General features: G+C 34.7%; 1 protein-coding gene across 4 annotated transcripts in view; it reads right to left on the reverse strand.

Moving 5' to 3' along the window:
• The window catches only part of LOC107288186 (diacylglycerol kinase beta), a 285,137-nt gene that overhangs the window by 81,913 nt on the left and 185,640 nt on the right, over positions 1–17,584 (reverse strand). For all 4 annotated transcript variants that reach the window (XM_029284290.1, XM_029284288.1, XM_029284289.1 and 1 more), the window contains 2 exons: positions 15,736–15,826; positions 9,656–9,851 (listed from right to left, as the gene is read on the reverse strand). In XM_029284290.1, coding sequence (XP_029140123.1) covers positions 9,656–9,851; positions 15,736–15,826 — 287 coding nt within the window. The remainder of the gene's footprint in view (positions 1–9,655; positions 9,852–15,735; positions 15,827–17,584) is intronic.

The raw sequence follows: 17,584 nt of genomic DNA on the forward strand, positions 1-17,584 counted from the left end.
ACGTTACGTCGGAATGATGAGAGAAGGGGGGGAAGAAAGGAATCAGCGCTGCAGCACGAAGGTTAGGGAGCTTGGATTTCACGCATACACGGTCCGTCGAGGGCAAGAGGGGAGAGAGAGAGAGGTGGGTGGAGGGAGAGGGAAGAAGGGGCAAGGGGGGAGAGAGAGTGAGGAGAGTGGGGGGAAGGGAGGGAGTGGGGTGGAGAGAGTGAGCGAGAGGGGGAGGATGGAGGACTAGAGACAGCCCCTGAGCAGTGAAAGAAGGAGGAGGAAAGGAATCAACACGCTTCGGACGGGGGGATAGAAAGGGTTACGCCCACCTGGAGGACGGGAGTGGAGGAAGTCGTCGAAACATTTAAAAGGACCCCCTACACGGGAGTAGGCACCTTGCCTCTAGTACGGCAGGAGCAGCTGGGTCCGATGACGCGTAGCAGAAGCCGGATGCAGGCAATTGACACACACACTTTATGAGGGTTTCTTCCAGACTGCTGTTTTAATGCCGTGATGATGTCAGACGGGTTCTGACGAAAGCTCGGCTTATTAAATTTTTAAACTTTTATACTTTATTCCTCTTGGTGCTCGGTTTTATTCTTTTAATATATATATATATATATATATATATATATATATATATGGAGAATCACAAACCGTGAGACCACCAGGAGATAAAACTATAACAAGTTTATTTACAATTAAAAACACCTAGCTTTTGCCGGCCTCCTGCCGGCTTCGTCAGGGTGGCTAACCATCAGTGGGTGGCTGTTTTTATGGGAGTGGTGCCTTTTGCACCCGGCTCCTCAATCTCGTGACCGGGCCCAGATAGTCCTCCTGTTTTGCATTCTTGATTTTGCATTCTTGATTGTTCTTTTGCGAGTTGTTGCGTTCCTGGTTCGCAAAAGAACAATCAAGAATGCAAAACAGGAGGACTATCTGGGCCCGGTCATGAGATCGAGGAGCCGGGTGCAAAAGGCACCACTCCCATAAAAACAGCCACCCACTGATGGTTAGCCACCCTGACGAAGCCGGCAGGAGGCCGGCGAAAGCTAGGTGTTTTTAATTGTAAATAAACTTGTTATAGTTTTATCTCCTGGTGGTCTCACGGTTTGTGATTCTCCAGACATGAATTTACCCAGGAGTCAACCTCCAGTTTTTAAAATTTTTAGAATTTTAAATTATATATATATATATATATATATATATATATATATATATATATATATATATATATATATATACAGCTGCCAAAAATGTCAACACAGTGCTTGTTTATATTAAACAGTCTGATTTATTATATTCTGGTGTTCGTTTTTCTTTCTTATTTTTTTAACATAATGCCCAGGATTCGCATTTTTAGCATTTTAAAAGACAATTATGAGCAAGCTGTGTTGCTCCACGCCAGGAGATGGGAGAAGCTTGCACGGCGCATATCCACTGGCTACCGTAAACTGGCTTTTCTTCATGATTGCCTCCAAGGAGATCTGTCCCCCAAGTCATTGTGAAGACAACTCCTCATAGACTCGGTAGAGTGCCAGAGAATTACCCGTCAATTCCATGTGCGCTCTAATCAACAAACATCATAGGCGCATAGGAATGTGGAAGGTAGGAATCCAAGAACACCGTGAATGCTGCCATTCCACACTGACACAGCAACACTATCAGGCACTTACCAACAGGTCTGCCAGGCCACTGTAAGAGCGAGCCGGCAAAAAGCAATTGCACTCCAATGCAAAATGGATATCTTACGGGCTCCAGACAATGGTGGAAACACTATCAAGCTAGTCCACAATCTGTCCTCCAAACCCGACCCAGGAATAGATTTCCCTCTTAGAACGGAATGCAGGCCATAACCTGACAGACGCATGGGCAATTGACTTTGTGGCATCCCTAGAGCCTACCATCCAATGCATCGAGGCCAATGACAAGGTCAGAAACACAATAAGACAGGGGGTCACAGGCCTGCTGATTAGCCATAAACGGTGTCAGGTGCTCCCTAGAGAGGAGGAAGAGGCCCTGGAACAACTAAAAAAGGACAACACCAATGTCATATTACCAGCTGACAAGGGCAAGACAACTGTGGTTATGGACAGATCAGTGTACTTCGACAAAGCCCAGATGCTACTCAATGACACCACGGCCTACAGAGTCATCATAAAGTTCCGATGACAACACACACAAACCGCATTAATAAGGTACTTAGCAACCTCAAATGGGGTAAAATCAACAACAACACATTGAAGAGGATACGTCCCTGTGACGCAGCCATGGCTAGGTTTTATGGTCTCCCGAAAGTACATAAAGAGGGGGTCCCCCTACGACCTATTGCGTCCTTCAGGGACACACCCACTTCGGGACTAGCCAAATGGCTTAGCGGTCGCATCCTGGTCGATAACAATGAGACCACTGTGAAATCGGCTGAGGAGTTTCTAGAGAGAATAAAGCCCCTAAGGATAGAGAAAGATGAGGTAATGATATAATTTGACATTACCTCACTCTTTACCTCTATCCCTCAAGATCTGGCGGTCACGGCAATAAAGGACCTCCTACAAGAGGAGCCAGAACAACATAAGGACTCTCTCCATACCAATGATTTGATACAGTTGCTAACCTTGGGCCTGAAGACATACTTCACCTTTTGGGGCGTGGTATACGAACAAATAAAAGGGACACAAATAAAATGGGATCCCCCATTTCAGGCATTATTGCTGAGATGATGGTTCTACAGGTGAGGTGACCACGACTCCCATGGGCGGAGATGATGGACCAAACGGCCCTAAGCTGGGGATGGATGGGCAGAGGCTATCTGGAAGGAGGGGGAGGGAGGGGAAGATGCAGAGCAGGAATGCCGGAACAGCTGCTTTTTGCAAGACTAGGGCGGAGGAATTATGGGGGAGACGACAACAGCCTTGGGGGTGGGGGAGGATAATGGCCCTGGGAGAGAGGGAGATTGGGCACAGGGACCGGTTGATAGCTGCCCTCCAAGTGCTTGCACATGCTCTAAAAGGATCGTAAAACAACTAGCGGAGCCAAGGACAGTTTGCTTGATGCGGAAAAACTCTGCACGATATGGATTAATACAATCAATGGGCCAATGATGCACTCAAGGAGCCGGGCGCAGAGGCAGGAGGTTATATAGCTGCCTTCCTGATCTCCTTTTACTCCAACTCTGATGACATCGGTAGTTTGGCCTGACGAAAGCTTAGTGACTCTTTTTAACCACAGGCTTGTTTATATTAAACAGTCTGGTTTATTATATCCTGGTGTTTGTTTTTCTTTTTTATTTTATTAACATAATGCCCAGGATTCGCATTTTTAGCATTTTAAAAGACACACACACACACACACATTTAAAAGTTGCTGTTATTCAGTAACATGATATTAAACCTAATGGAAGCACTTTTTCCCATTTCACCTTAACAGATACATTTTTATTGCAGATCTTCCAAAATCTCTCCCATGGCTGATTTAAAATAGCTTTAGTTTTACTTTCTGTGTGTTAATTCATGAAGTCTACACTTGACCGTAATAAAGTTCTGTGCTGAGCTGAGTTGTAGAAAAGCTCATGCCTTTTCAAAATCTCTCATTTTTCCATTTTTTTTTAAAGAGCAGCAATGTTAGCTCTAGTGTAAGTTCATACAGAGCAAGTAAAAAGCTTTCACTTAGCATACTGGCACATAGGAAAAGCAGGAAATAAACGGATTCCACTAAAACAAAAGATAATAGGAGCTTTTAAAAGACGCAACTCAAAAGAAATGGTGACACGGTGACCATAGAATTTAAAAGTGCTGAATTCAGTAAGTAGGTATTTTTAATAGCACATGTATCACATCGCTCCTGGTCTGGAACCAGGTGTTTGATTTCTGTAGAGACATGAATGTCTTTTAAATATATATTCCATCATTATATGAAACTGACAGAACCATCCAGTTAATGGCAGGTTTTGATCATGTGAGCTGCTGGATAATTGACAAAAATATCTCTAGATAATTGAAAAAGAAAGACCCTATTTAGTTAGCAAGAACAGCATGGAAAATGGCATTTTTATACAGTTGCCAAAAAAAGGTAAAGATATAAAATGCTGGAACTTACATTTGCTTGAATACTCAGAATTCACCAAATTTATGTATCCATTTTTTTTATTAAAAAGTATTTCATGAAGTATTAAAAGACTGGGTAATTTTCTCTATTTTGTTGTTAACATTGTTATTTTTGTTGTTGTTGTTAAAATTATTGTGTGCTAATTCTACCACAGTTATTAAAACTCTTGTAGATAGTAACTTGTAAATATCAAAACCTACAAAGCAGAAAAGTAATGTATAAATAAATTAATATATACAATAAGATATTTCTTATTATACCTTTATAATGCTATGTTTTAGCAGGTGGGGTATTCAGTTTCAATTGGCTGAATTTGTAGATCAATCAAACATAACTTCTTAAGGATCAGGTTTAATCAGTATCTTTAACTGAAGTAATTTTGGTTTTCTAATGGAAAAAATTATTACTAAAGATAGTTCTTTTTCCTTGCAAAGTATGACTACTTCAGATATAGCATTTGAGGTTTTATTAGTTCAAAGTGAGCATATTTTTAAATCACTGACTGCAATTATTTTGTTGTTAGCTCAAGTTATAATATCTAATGGAATTTCTTAATATTCTATTTTGCTTCTGATTTCCTTGAACACACATGCATACAGACTTTTTATTCTCTTTGGTACCTCTTGAATTCACAAAAGCATTACAAAGTTCTAATGATAATTTCTAATAATTTCCAGCTATATATAATAATATGATATTATTAAAATATGTGTTGGTGTATATATGAGTATGTCTGTTTCAGAAGGAATGGCAAATATTCAAAAGTGTAGAGCAAAAATTCTGGAATGGACAAATTTTTAGACACCAGATGTAAGAAAATCTGGCTGACATACAAATATCCTTATTGGCTTAATATAAAATTTATATACAAAACTTCAAGAGTCAGCAAACAAGAACAGCTCGTTATAGAAAATCTATACCAGGCATGTCAAACTGCCGGCCCACGCCCACCCCATTGCCGGCAATGGGGAAAAAGTTGCGATACGTCGTGTGATGTCACATGACTCACAAATTTGACATGCCTGATCTATACAGTGGGTTCACAGCATCCTTGTGTTTAAGACTGGGAACTTTTGAGCTATGTGCCGTATCATATACTCCCAGAACTGTAGAGCCCTTTGGAGTATGCTTTGTATGGAAAGGGTCTCAAGTTTACTACTTACACTTCTTAACTAAGGTGCTAGAGAGAAAATCTGAATACTTCTACATATTTATGATATTTGAACAATATGAAAAAAGTCTTATTCAGCATTTTAAGAGCTCCAAGGCAGGTAGATAAATTGAATCTGTAGATAAAATAAAATGCTATGCTTTAGACTTCTGCAATCTTCTGTCCATCCTAAGATTTTGAAGGTGCATGAAATGCTATAAAAGACTCCAGTCAGTATTGGAATTTTGTTGAGTATGTTTAGAGTTCAGTATGTGGATAAAATTACAAGCTACAGTATAGAATGCAAACAATTGCGAAAAAAGTAGCTTTTTTTTACAACTATGAAAATGAACACAAAATTGACAAGGACTGAGCTCAAATGAATGAGCCCTTTCAAATTCCTTTAAGTACTGCAGAAAATTAGTTTCCTTACATAAAAATAGAGGAGATGAGCTGGAAGGCTGCACCCAACATTCGTATCTGTTTGTTGAGTTGAAGGAGAATGTCTAAAGAGAGAAACCTACCATAATATGGCTTTTAATCAAAAAAGATTTCTATTAATTAACATTCAGATGAATGTTAATATAAGTGATGTTGCTCTATCATCCAAGTCAGTGTGATCAATTTTAGCCAATTTTTCATTAAAGCTCTTTAATGTTGCACACACATTTTGTGTGCATATCCATGTAAATTAACTGAGAGTGAAATTAAGACAGGTGCATTCACACATACAGCAAAATCATTATAATCTATTAAATATTTTCCAAAGTCAATTTAAAAATTTGCCTGTTTTATTACTTTCTATTAATTCTGGTACAAAGATTTATCTTCTCTTTATTTCCCCAATAGTCTTCACCCAGTTACATGTGGAAGAAGAAGATTTATTTATCTACTTTCATTCTTGTTAAACATCCAAATACTATATACAGAATATGTTCCACTTGACTGGGGGAGGGGAAGCTAACATTATAAAATCTATGACAGACCATTCAAAAAGCACTTAAATGACTGTGTTACTGTCATTGCCCCATTCCAAAATCCAGGAGCAACTAGAAGCAAATAAAAAATACTTTTATCTAAAGAAATAATATTGTCCATATAATGTAATAGTGCTTAACATTCAATCACATTTCAGCTTGTCCAATATACATAGCCCAGAAATATACATGTGAACACATACACTGCATTCTGTCAGTCTTAGCATCTACCTCAACCCTGAAAAATAACAAAAATCCCATCCATGTTTTTCTCAATATTAATTAAGATAATCTGTAGCACTTGCATTTGGAATTATGGTAAAGAGAAGGTTTTCTGACTTTCTACAAAGCTACGAGAATGGTGCTTTTTATTTTTTGTAAGGTGCAGACATCTATACATCTTATAAACATTTTGAACCTATTTTGTTCAGTTCTCTCTTTTACATGCAATATTTTTTAATGATAGTGAGACTAGCTTTTACTTATCTTTTTAAAAAGTACCCCATAAAAATCTTCTGTTGCTAACTGAATTTGTTTTGGCATGCAGTGAATCCAATGCACCTGCAGAGAGAATGTTCTCAATAATGGATGACATCTGGTTGAAGACAAAAGCAGAATGTCAGTAGTTCTACTAAAAGGGTATGGCAGTGGTTAGAGCCAATCTAACTGGCAACTGCTCAGAGGTCTCTGAATAACTATTTGGCAGTATGCTGCTTCTTTAGAAAACAAATTCTTACCAACTCTAAGCCCACGAAGATAACATTGGTTTAGGTCATTATACTAGAAATTTAGGTTAAAGCATTGAGACACAAGCATTGAGATCTTTGGGATCATTTAATTTGCAGGTATATATTCCAAAAACATAACAGTGATATTTTCACATTGCTAGCTTTGCATCTTCCTATGCATAATATGAAAATGAGAAGTCCTCTTGTGACTGCAGCTAACATTTTAAAAACAGAGAGAAAAAGAAGAGAAAAACTGATACAGAAGACATGAAAATGGTGCTCCTTTTAAAAGCTGCTACCTACCTATAGCAACTGTTTCAATATAAATAAGGTCAGGCATGGAAAGACGGTGAATGTCAGATAATACCATTTCCTACAACTTGCATTTAAACGAAATGCAAAATAAATAAAAAAAGTGAAAGGTGGGAGTTAGAGTGTTATTTGCTGTACTTATTATTTTTCAACTATTATTCCATTTTATACTAGTGTTTCAGGTAGATAAGATTTTTTTAAAAAAATTAATGAATTAATTCTTACATTTGAATGTGTTATGTATATATTTAGTGCAGAATATGAATGAAAAAAGGAACACAACAAAATTATTTATGTCCATCTGAGAATATGTATTAAATAAGTACTCAGATTGGAATAAATATAGACAATCATAAAAATAAACAAACAGAATTAAGCATATTCTCACTCACTGCCATCCTATGTTTTCTGGATATGGTGCATATACTGTATGATCAGATGAACGGCTGATATTTTCAAGATAATAATTGATTAAATAACCAATAGCATGTGTCCTCTGTTTTCCTTCCTTAAATACAAGTATCTCACATTATATGATAAAGCTGAAATAGATTTTCTTCTGTAACATTATTAATGATATAGAAACACCATACTGAAAGTATATATTTTGAGGTTAACAGGGGACTTTATATCCAACATATCCATGAATAGGAGAAAAACATTTTCATAGATGAGTTTGGGGTTAGGTTTTTCTTCTGCTTCTCTCCACTTGCAGAACCTTGTTTCAAGGTCTTGCCAGAAGAAAAGCAGCCAAATAGTTTGCAGAGCCAAAGAGTAGAAATTGAAAAAAGGAGAATTCCTTCAACATCATCTCCTTTGCTTTACTCATGGAAAACAATATCAATTATATTTTGCTTTCTATCCAAGACTGGGGAAATGCTATAACTTCTGACCTATAGTGTACCACTTCTGAAGTGATGCTTATTCCTTTTTAATCATTCAATTGTCCTGTAGATAGTCTTGAACAAAAAGTTTAATTTTTCCTTATGTTTTTTTTTCTTGCTTTGGTTCCATGCCTCTGTTATGTATTACATTCCTGGTCTCGGCCCAAACCTTTCCCTCACCATCTTTGTCTGTTCTACTTTTCATAAATATGCTTTTATCTTTGGGGAACAAGCAACATATTCAATGTTTTCAACTATAATTGACATAATTTCCATTGGACATGGTGGATTTCTGTCTCCTCCTATTATTTCCTCAAGTATTTGTCTCTATCCTATAAATGTCCACCAGGCTCCTACACTTAGTTAAATCCCTAGTCTGTAATCTACTTTTGAGTTCTTTATTCTTAGCATCATTTCTTTGGGATTTCCTGCAAATTGGTTTTCAATTCAATCCTTCTATTTGCCTATGCAGTTAATCTTAATCCTTACCACATCTACAGTGGTGCAAACACAGGCTGCCCATCCAACAATAAAATAAATTTTTGCATGACATGTTAATCTTAGTCAAAACTGCTTTTACACTTCCTTTACAGATACAGAACTGTTTGCTAACATTGTACTGCTGACATTTCAATTCCTGTAGCAGTTAGTTAGAATGCCTGGGAACTTTCTTTCATATCTGTTAATCAATGCCAGACTTTTCATTTTACAAAGTCCCCTGCATAGATAGGTCACAAAAAAAGATTTAAATAGTTGTGTATAAAGCGAAACATCTATTTGGCTGGCAAAGTTACATTAGGATTAAAAGAAAAACTGAGTAACAAGGCTAAGCTTCTACTGACATTTTGGCATTGATGTAAAGAACTTGTTTGCAAATTAATTCCAAGGCCTATTAAGATAACTAAAATATTAAGAGGAATAGAAACTTGCGTGCAAAAAAACCTTATATGAACTAGCAATTCTGGAGATTTTGTCCAAGCTAGTGAATATTGTCTCACCCAATAAATAAAAGCAACAGATAAGATATTTATTAAACTATTCAGAGATTAACAAATGTGTGTGTGTGTGTGTGTATGTATGTTTGTGTGTGTGTGTGTGTATGTATGTATGTATGTTAGTTCTCAAGGCAAGGTGTAGAATAAACCTTGTCATTTGCAAAATGCAGCAAATCCTGTCATTGTACAAATTGTACACACATTTCTAGTAAAAATGTATTTTTATATCAGCCAAGAAAGTATATTTAATTTAGAAATAAAAATCCATTTTTGAAACTGTCAAGAAGTCACAAAATCTGAGCCCAGACAGGAAGCATACTGTTTAAAAAGCTGATAGACATAAACTTTTCACCTGCCTAGTTAGAGCTTTTCTATAAATCCCCTCCACCAGAAAATCCCTCATATGTTAAACAATCTTCTGTTATTTTTAATGCTTGATCTATTATTTTCTGTTATTTTAAAATCTGAAAGTTTGAACCCAGAACCAACTATTCATTTAAAATTGGAAACTCACCTTGGCATGCAAACTTCAATTCCTTAGCATCTGTAACAGTGATCCTTTTATCTGGCCTATTTTTTTCAAATCGACGATGGCTTCGCCTTTTCTTGGTCTCACCCCAAAGATTTGATCCTCCATGCATGCTTGGAATGTTCAAAATAGCAATTCCTTCCAGAGAAATATTATTCAGATCTATCTGAATTCCATCACACTGCCAAAGAAAAAGAGACAGAGATGGAGAGAATCAAGATAAGATAAGATAGGAAGAAATCAATGAGAGATTAAAGGATATCAGCATCTTTCTTATTTACATCATTTTACTAAAATATATTTCCTGTATTAATTTTCTATATCTGATTATTTGGCAAAATAGCAGAGATTCCAGAATCCTGGAGTGAATCCTGGATAGGGAGGCTCTCTGCTTGGTCACTCATGACCTAGTCATCTCCTGTTTGGATTCTACATTGCCATGTAGAGGCAATGCTCTTTACATGAACCACAGAAACTTCAGCTGGTACAAAATGCAGCTGCCTGGGCATTTTGGGTGTCCAAAGAATGGCGCATATGATTCCTTTTTTGTGGAAGCTACATTGGGTGCTGCTCTACTTCCAGGTCCAATTCAAGTTTTTGGTTGTGATCTTCAAAGCCCTACATGGCATGAGGCTAGGTTATTAATTTTTTTAATGGACCCATCTTGATCCCCTGGAGTGCACTGGCTCATGTGGTTAGGACACTAGGTTGAATGTCAGGAAACTCATGTTTGAGACCCGAGTGCTGCTGTATGGTGGGGTGAGCTCCTGTAATTTGCTCCAGTTCCTTGACAGGGACATGAAAGGAGCCCCTATGATGTCCCTTGGGCAACAGATGTTACTGGCTAATCCTTTCAACATGGAAGCACCTTAAACAGTACCTTTGTGGTCACAGTCATTTTTAATCTCCTACACTACCTTTCTGCAATTTAGTGAGTTTCATAGTTCAGACCTTAATTCCTACCAACTATGGGAAGGCTTATTTGAACTTATTTGACCTTATTTCTTTTCTACTTGTTTGGGGTATTATTGATCTAGGATGTCATTCATTCATTCATTCATTCATTCATTCAATTTATATAACTACTTATCTCATGTACAGTATGGGGGTGTAAAATAAGAACAGATCATAAAAACAGACATTAATGTATTATGATTCTTGTCCAGCTACATAAACATCCATATGATATACATGAAGTTCAGGAACAAAATATAAACTTATTATAGATAATAGATGAATATGGAATAGTCTTTTAGTAAGCATTAATAGCTGGCATTTAGAATATTAATATCTTGGAGGTAATATAGACTAGTTAGGTGCTTTCCAGATGCTGCTTGACTTTACCTCCTACAGCATGGGAAGATGATTCCAAGAGGCTAGATTTTTTTCAGTACTGATAAGTAAGCTTGATCCTCACAATGCTATTGGTCTTGCCAATTAGAGATGATAGGACTGATATCCTACAGCCTCTGTAAGGCTGCTAGTTTCTTTAATCTTTAATAATTCCACTATTTCAATATCATAGTAACAGTTAATCATTTTAATATGCTTTTAATAATCAAAGTTTAAATTTGCACACAAAGTTTAAATCTAAATACAATATTTATTATTTATTCCTAATAACTGCAGTAATAAAGACAGGAATTACATGGTAGCAGTATTGATAACAAAATCTGTAAAGTTGTATAGTGGAGGCATATGTGGATATGTGTGTGTGCTTAGTAACAGGTTTTTTATTAGAATCAAACTTTTACATGTCATATAGGTGTTAAGTATTAAGAGGATTTCTTTTTACTAAAAATTCTGCTCATGTGTATACTCACTTACTGCTATACATTCTTGATAAACAGATATTAATTTCATAATTAAAAGTAATCTTGTGTAAATAGCCTGCAGGCCTCAATGAATCAAACACATACTGTGTGTCAGCCCTCCCACTGTCTTCAAGTGGAATGTACTGGCTGGATAATTAGATAGTACATATTTTTTAACCTTATTTGCATGCATATTATATCTTTTGCACACTGACAAGCAGCAGTAACAACAAAAGTCAGATTACCACAGGGAATTCCCACAAAGAAGTCTTCATTCCTTATAATTTGCAGCCTAAATTAAAATAATTTGATCTTTGACAAGGATGAAATGTCAAGCCGAAGGGGGTCCTCTACAAGCCACAGCCTGTGGCTTCAGAAATCTGCCTAATTTATGTCAGTCACTTCTTAATACATATTTAAGTATTACACGAAAAAGATGATAAATATGCAATCTGACACCTTTGGTATTTCCCTGCTGTTAATTTATAAAGGTCTTGTGCCCCCCCTCCATCTGACTAAAATTATTTAAATAAAGGGAGAATTGTGATATAAGAAGTGCAGAGAGCGTTTTCACTCAATATCAAACACAGCAGGCAGTACACTAAGACAATTATTTCACTAGGCCTCAGAATCATGCTGTGATGAGTTACTTTCAGAATTAGTAAAGAAGAATTTCTTTTGTTCAGTTATGGAAGAATTTCTGTACAAATCTTCATTTTGCTAACATTTCATAAGTAAATTATATATTTACTGAGTTTATTTTTGATATAAAGTATAGCAATTATTTTGCAAAGTGTTGGTAAATGATATAAATGTGACATCGTATACTTGTTTGTCCCTCCATATGTCCATCTTTTCCATTGTAAACAAAAATGTCTGTAGAAAATGATACATATTATATGATTTAAGCAACAGAAATGTAATGTATAACTGAAGATTATAAAATAGCTGAGAAACATGTAGTTCTTCAGATGTTGGACTGGGCTTCCATCATTCTAAAGGATTCATTATTCAAACCCAAGCTAATGGGGAAAGTTGCTCAACCACATATTGCCCATGCTTCTTATAAGGAAACCCTGCAGGATCACATTGACGTGAAATGAGTTTAGAGTTTATCACACAATGGACATTAGATTATTTAAAGAGCAATTTATACTATACTTGTTCACAAGTTGCTTCCTTGTAATATGTCTTTAACATGTGCAATATCATTTTTGTATTTTTTTTTTCAAAACAGTACTTAGTTCTCAAATTCATCTTATTTTAACAATGGAACTTTACATGCTTGCTTTTGGGAGGAAGAATGAATAAGTTTTCCAAATTAACGTGCATCACTGTTTGTGGCAGTTCTTTCAAAAAAAGGTTTGAATTTGCACTGATTCTTGAGAAGGCAACACATTAAGTTAAGCTTCAATTTCATTTTACTGAATTTCTGAAAAAGAATGTCCCGCAATATTTATGTTCCCTTCTTCCTTGCCAGCTCCCTCACTCAAAAAATGGTGATAATGAAAATGGGAAAGGAATACAAACTTATATTCTATTTCTGTAAGAGAAACTACAAGCTCTGGCAACTCAGGTTACTTCTCTATGGAATATCTTTGTATTCCTTCACTGCTTTCAGATAATCGCTAAATGTGTATTTTTAAAAAAGTCCCATAATCTAAAAATAGCTCTCTGGCAATATAGTCCCCTTTTGTGATACCTGTCTTCTAGTGAAGGTTTGCAATTATTGATATTTTTAATAAAACTATGGAATACATAAATACTCCTGTAGGAAAAAGTGTGCCAACTTTTCTCTGACTTTACCAAATATGGAACAGAAAATATTTTGCAAAGAGTAAAATATTTTTGTACATCTCAAATTTAAAAAGTAGCCTTAATGAGCACAGATGAACATCAGGCTAGATGCATAGGTCAGGCTTCCTCAATTGGAATATAAATTATACCTCCTCCCCCCTCCCCCTGCCTCTCAAATTCAAATATTCATATTTCAAGTTGTACAAGAATATCTCACTATTTAAATTACTTAAATCCAGCCATTTTAGAAAATGCGAAAACAGCTCTCCTTATTAATCCCAACTCTAACAGAAGTTGCCTCTCATCACTGCACTTCACCTCTTAATATATATTTAACATATGCACATATGTAGCTTCAATCCTTCATAGTCAATGAATTATGGTACAGTACAGTCAATTTCTTGTATTGACATGGAGTTTATTGCCATTAAAAATGAGTTTTATTATAACAAAAAACCTAAATGTCATTTTTTGTTTAATGTGAATGTGTGTATATATACACATAGATACTTATTGATATAACTATATATAGATTAAGTTTTCAACTCAATTTTAGTGACAGTGCTGACCTTCTGAAATGCTCAGCTACTAGAAATGAGGTTAGTCCCTACTTTAGCTAACTTCTAGAAGTATATGAAAAAGAGATTTGTTTTAAAGATATCAGGAATTTCATTTATTTTATATGTTTTAGGGGTTTTCCATTTTATTTCTATTGATGACTGTGGATGTTTTAATGATTTTATTTATTTTAATGTATTTTTGTAAATATTCAAACTGCAATGTGTCCCTTTCAAGAGTAGTGTTAGTTTGTTTATTTGTTTGTTTATTCATTGGATATCTTAGTTGGATTTCATATTACTTTGTTAGTTTCTATTCAGCCTACCTTTGCATTGTATCTTAACACTGATCTATGGCCTCCACAGAGAAGCTTTACATTAACATAGTTTTCTTACTTTTCTAACAATGAGCTATCATAAAATATATTTTAATCACATAATAATATGCATATTAAACAGCCCAAAGAAAAAGCAGGAAATTTGACTTAAACTTTACTACGTTTGAAATTCCTGGGTAGGAATTTGGGGACTTTTATTATTAAAGTTTCTAGAAGTTATTAGGGTGAAAAATGTTATTTTAAATAAGCTGCTCTAGAAATCAGCAAGAATATTATAGCAGATATGTCTGTGTTTATAAAAAATAGTTGAAATGAAGGTGATTGGTTTGGATTATATTTTTTATAGTTTTGTAAAAATGAAAACAAGCTAAAAGAAAGAATAAAAAGTAGAAAGAAGAAACTTTCAATTTCCTTTGAAATAAATTCAGTTACAAATACAATTACAATATTATCTATTACCCCATGTGTACAAAAACTCACTCCTTTGTACAATCTGTGTTATTTCTAAAATTCTGTCTGAATTTTATAACCTTTGAGGCTCTATTCATTTATAGATCTTCCTGATTTAAAATTAAAGAATGCATTTGGAGGTAAAATATGCATCTTTATTAAGTGATTTTTGTCAATGCAAAGAGCCAGTTTATCCTTACGCATATAGTAATAACAAGAATCTAAAAATTGTTAATCCTTTCATCAAAATTCATACAAATTTATCAAAATCTAATGGTAGAATTATGTAAAGAATCTCTTAAATATTCAATTTCATTAAATATTTATATCAAGATGTAACTATGTGTATATAGTTGAATGGTACCCCTAGTAAATATCATTTTATACTTTTGATGTTTTTAAAAGAAACTGAGTAATTACAGATATTATCCTGCGTTTTGACACCTGTAAAATCTTGAACAGTTGTGATCATATCTATAAGACTGCCTTCTCCATAAAGATCCATGTGTCTATTTGTCTCACATCCTGTGGACATTCACTTGATATCAACCAGCTATTCTTTAGAGAGACTCACCCCAGAGATAAAACAGATACCAACTTTGTTAATCATTAGTTGGTATTTAACATAACATTTGAGATCTTATGATAATCATGGGCATAATTATATTATTTTATATGGTAATTATGTTATGTGCTTTATTTTTTTGTATTTATATCTATTTTTTAATTTATGTACATGGTCTGGGATTGGATTGCATGGTACACACAATGTAAAATATTTAAAGTTAATAAATAAAAGTAGACAAATAGGATCAATAAAAAGATAAATAAGATGAATCTGTTTTTAACAATATGATGGAAAGAATTAAAATGAATCTTATTCCAATACTGAGGACTCAACAAAGAGAATTAAATTTAGTGGGACAGACAATAAAACTAAATGCATTTCACTGCCTAGCTGAATGTCTTAAACCTGGCATTCATTCCTATTTTTATTTTTAATTTGTAATTATTTTCTCCAGTTAGAATAGATCTATCATATTGGTTTTGATTAATATATACTGTAGTTCTATGTTAGCCAGATCTATGCACAGCAATTACTTTCTTACTTCTATTTCCAGAGATTCATGCAACTTTTTGCAGGTGGCAGAGAAAGTTTCAGAAGTGCCGAATTCAAAATACCAAAATTTATTCTTCATTCTGAAATATGAAGGGAAGAAAAAGGAAAGAAAGAAATATCAATAGCTGATCATTAAACAAGTCAGCATCTTGACTTCTATCATAAAGCATTGTAACATCTGACATCCATTCTGAAATGGATGAACTCATAATTTTCAAAAACATAAATGTAACTGTCAGGAGATATATCTCCCCGCCCCCCCAGGTACAAAACAAAATATTTTGTAGCAGAGATAGATTAGATTCTTTTGGCAACTGCTGATTAACCAAACTGATGCTTTTGAAGGTTACTATTTTATGTTTTATGTATTATACCATATAATTTTATTTCTTATACTGTCCAAAATTTAGTTGCAGGGCGTATCATCATAAGAGGGGTGGAGTAAAATGTAATTCCCTAAGCAAATGTTGTGATTTATTGTTTGTTATAGCAAGTATTTTAAAAAGAAAAAAAATCCCCTTTCTACATTTCCAAAAGATTGTTTGTAAAGAGCTATTGATTAGAAATTGAAATTCTGTAACAGAATTCAATCAGAGGGTACAAACCAGAAAAGTTTTAAAAGTTATAAACAATTGCTTATAAAATCCAATAGAAAACACATTGCATATTATTTTGCATTTAATATCTATTATATATATTTCAAATAGACTTTTACATAAGTCAATGACCAGTTGAAACCTTATTATTTGGCATTTGTCCTCCAATTACTTCCTAAATTTAAAATGCAATTTAGGTTTTAGTGAACTGATTATTGAACAGAAAGAACTTTATACAAATCCAGTTCATGAACAATTCTTTGTTCCTGCATGCATGTGCTATCCCAGTCTATGCATATGAAGTTAATATCACTAATCACAAACTGATGTATTAGATGTATTTCATGTTTCATACTGATTTCTATAGTTAAGGGTACTTCATGTGTTAATATTCTAATCACTGGTCTTGGTAAAGGCATGTATCATAGTACATCCTTGCTCTAATGCAATAGTTCTATACAATTCCTTCTGTTATTGCAAAATGAGCCCTCTTCCCCCACCTTGTGGCCCACAAATAATTGACCCAAACCTGGTTCATCTTTAGTTAAAATATTCACAAGAGTTTTTAGCCCATTCTCAGTAGACTTTGTGCTACCCAAGACATTCTCAAGTGATTCCAAAAAGCTGGATATGAATAGAAACAGCATACCAATAATGATTATAAGGGAAATTCAATCATTTTACGAATGACCTACTTTACTTCCCAGAAAATCAGATTCTTCAAATGAAGGGGTATATTCTCATTTACACATTCGTTTAAAAGCATGGAAAACACTTTTTTTTGTTAACTGAATATAATAGCGGCTTGTAACTTTTCTGCTGCTATACCCAGGAATCAAAAGCTAACTAGGAAAGTCCATTTAAGTAGCAAATAGCTCTAAACCAGTTGTCCAACTAAACCTTTGTTCTTCAGAGCTGACATTTTTCTTGTTAGTATTCCCACTTCACTAGAATTTTTTCTATGTTTGTAACTTTGTTGTTCTTTTTTTTTTTTAAAGGGGGCACTTAATAGAATATTTCTCCTCTAGATAATGACATTTTCATGGCCTTTTGAAATACAATAGAATTATGTATTTCTAGAGATTGTGTGATATGGAGTATTTCATTCCCATAGCTCACCATGATCTCTTTTTGATTTCTGAAATTTTGTAACTGAAATAGATTTGTACGAAGCTGTCCATTGTTAGGTTAATGTGTATAGTTTTCTTTATTTAATATCAATTAAGGGAAATACAACATATA

The sequence above is a fragment of the Protobothrops mucrosquamatus genome, unplaced genomic scaffold (assembly GCF_001527695.2).
Source record: "Protobothrops mucrosquamatus isolate PMUCROS unplaced genomic scaffold, P.Mucros_1.0 scaffold494, whole genome shotgun sequence".
Taxonomy (NCBI): Eukaryota; Metazoa; Chordata; class Lepidosauria; order Squamata; family Viperidae; genus Protobothrops; species Protobothrops mucrosquamatus.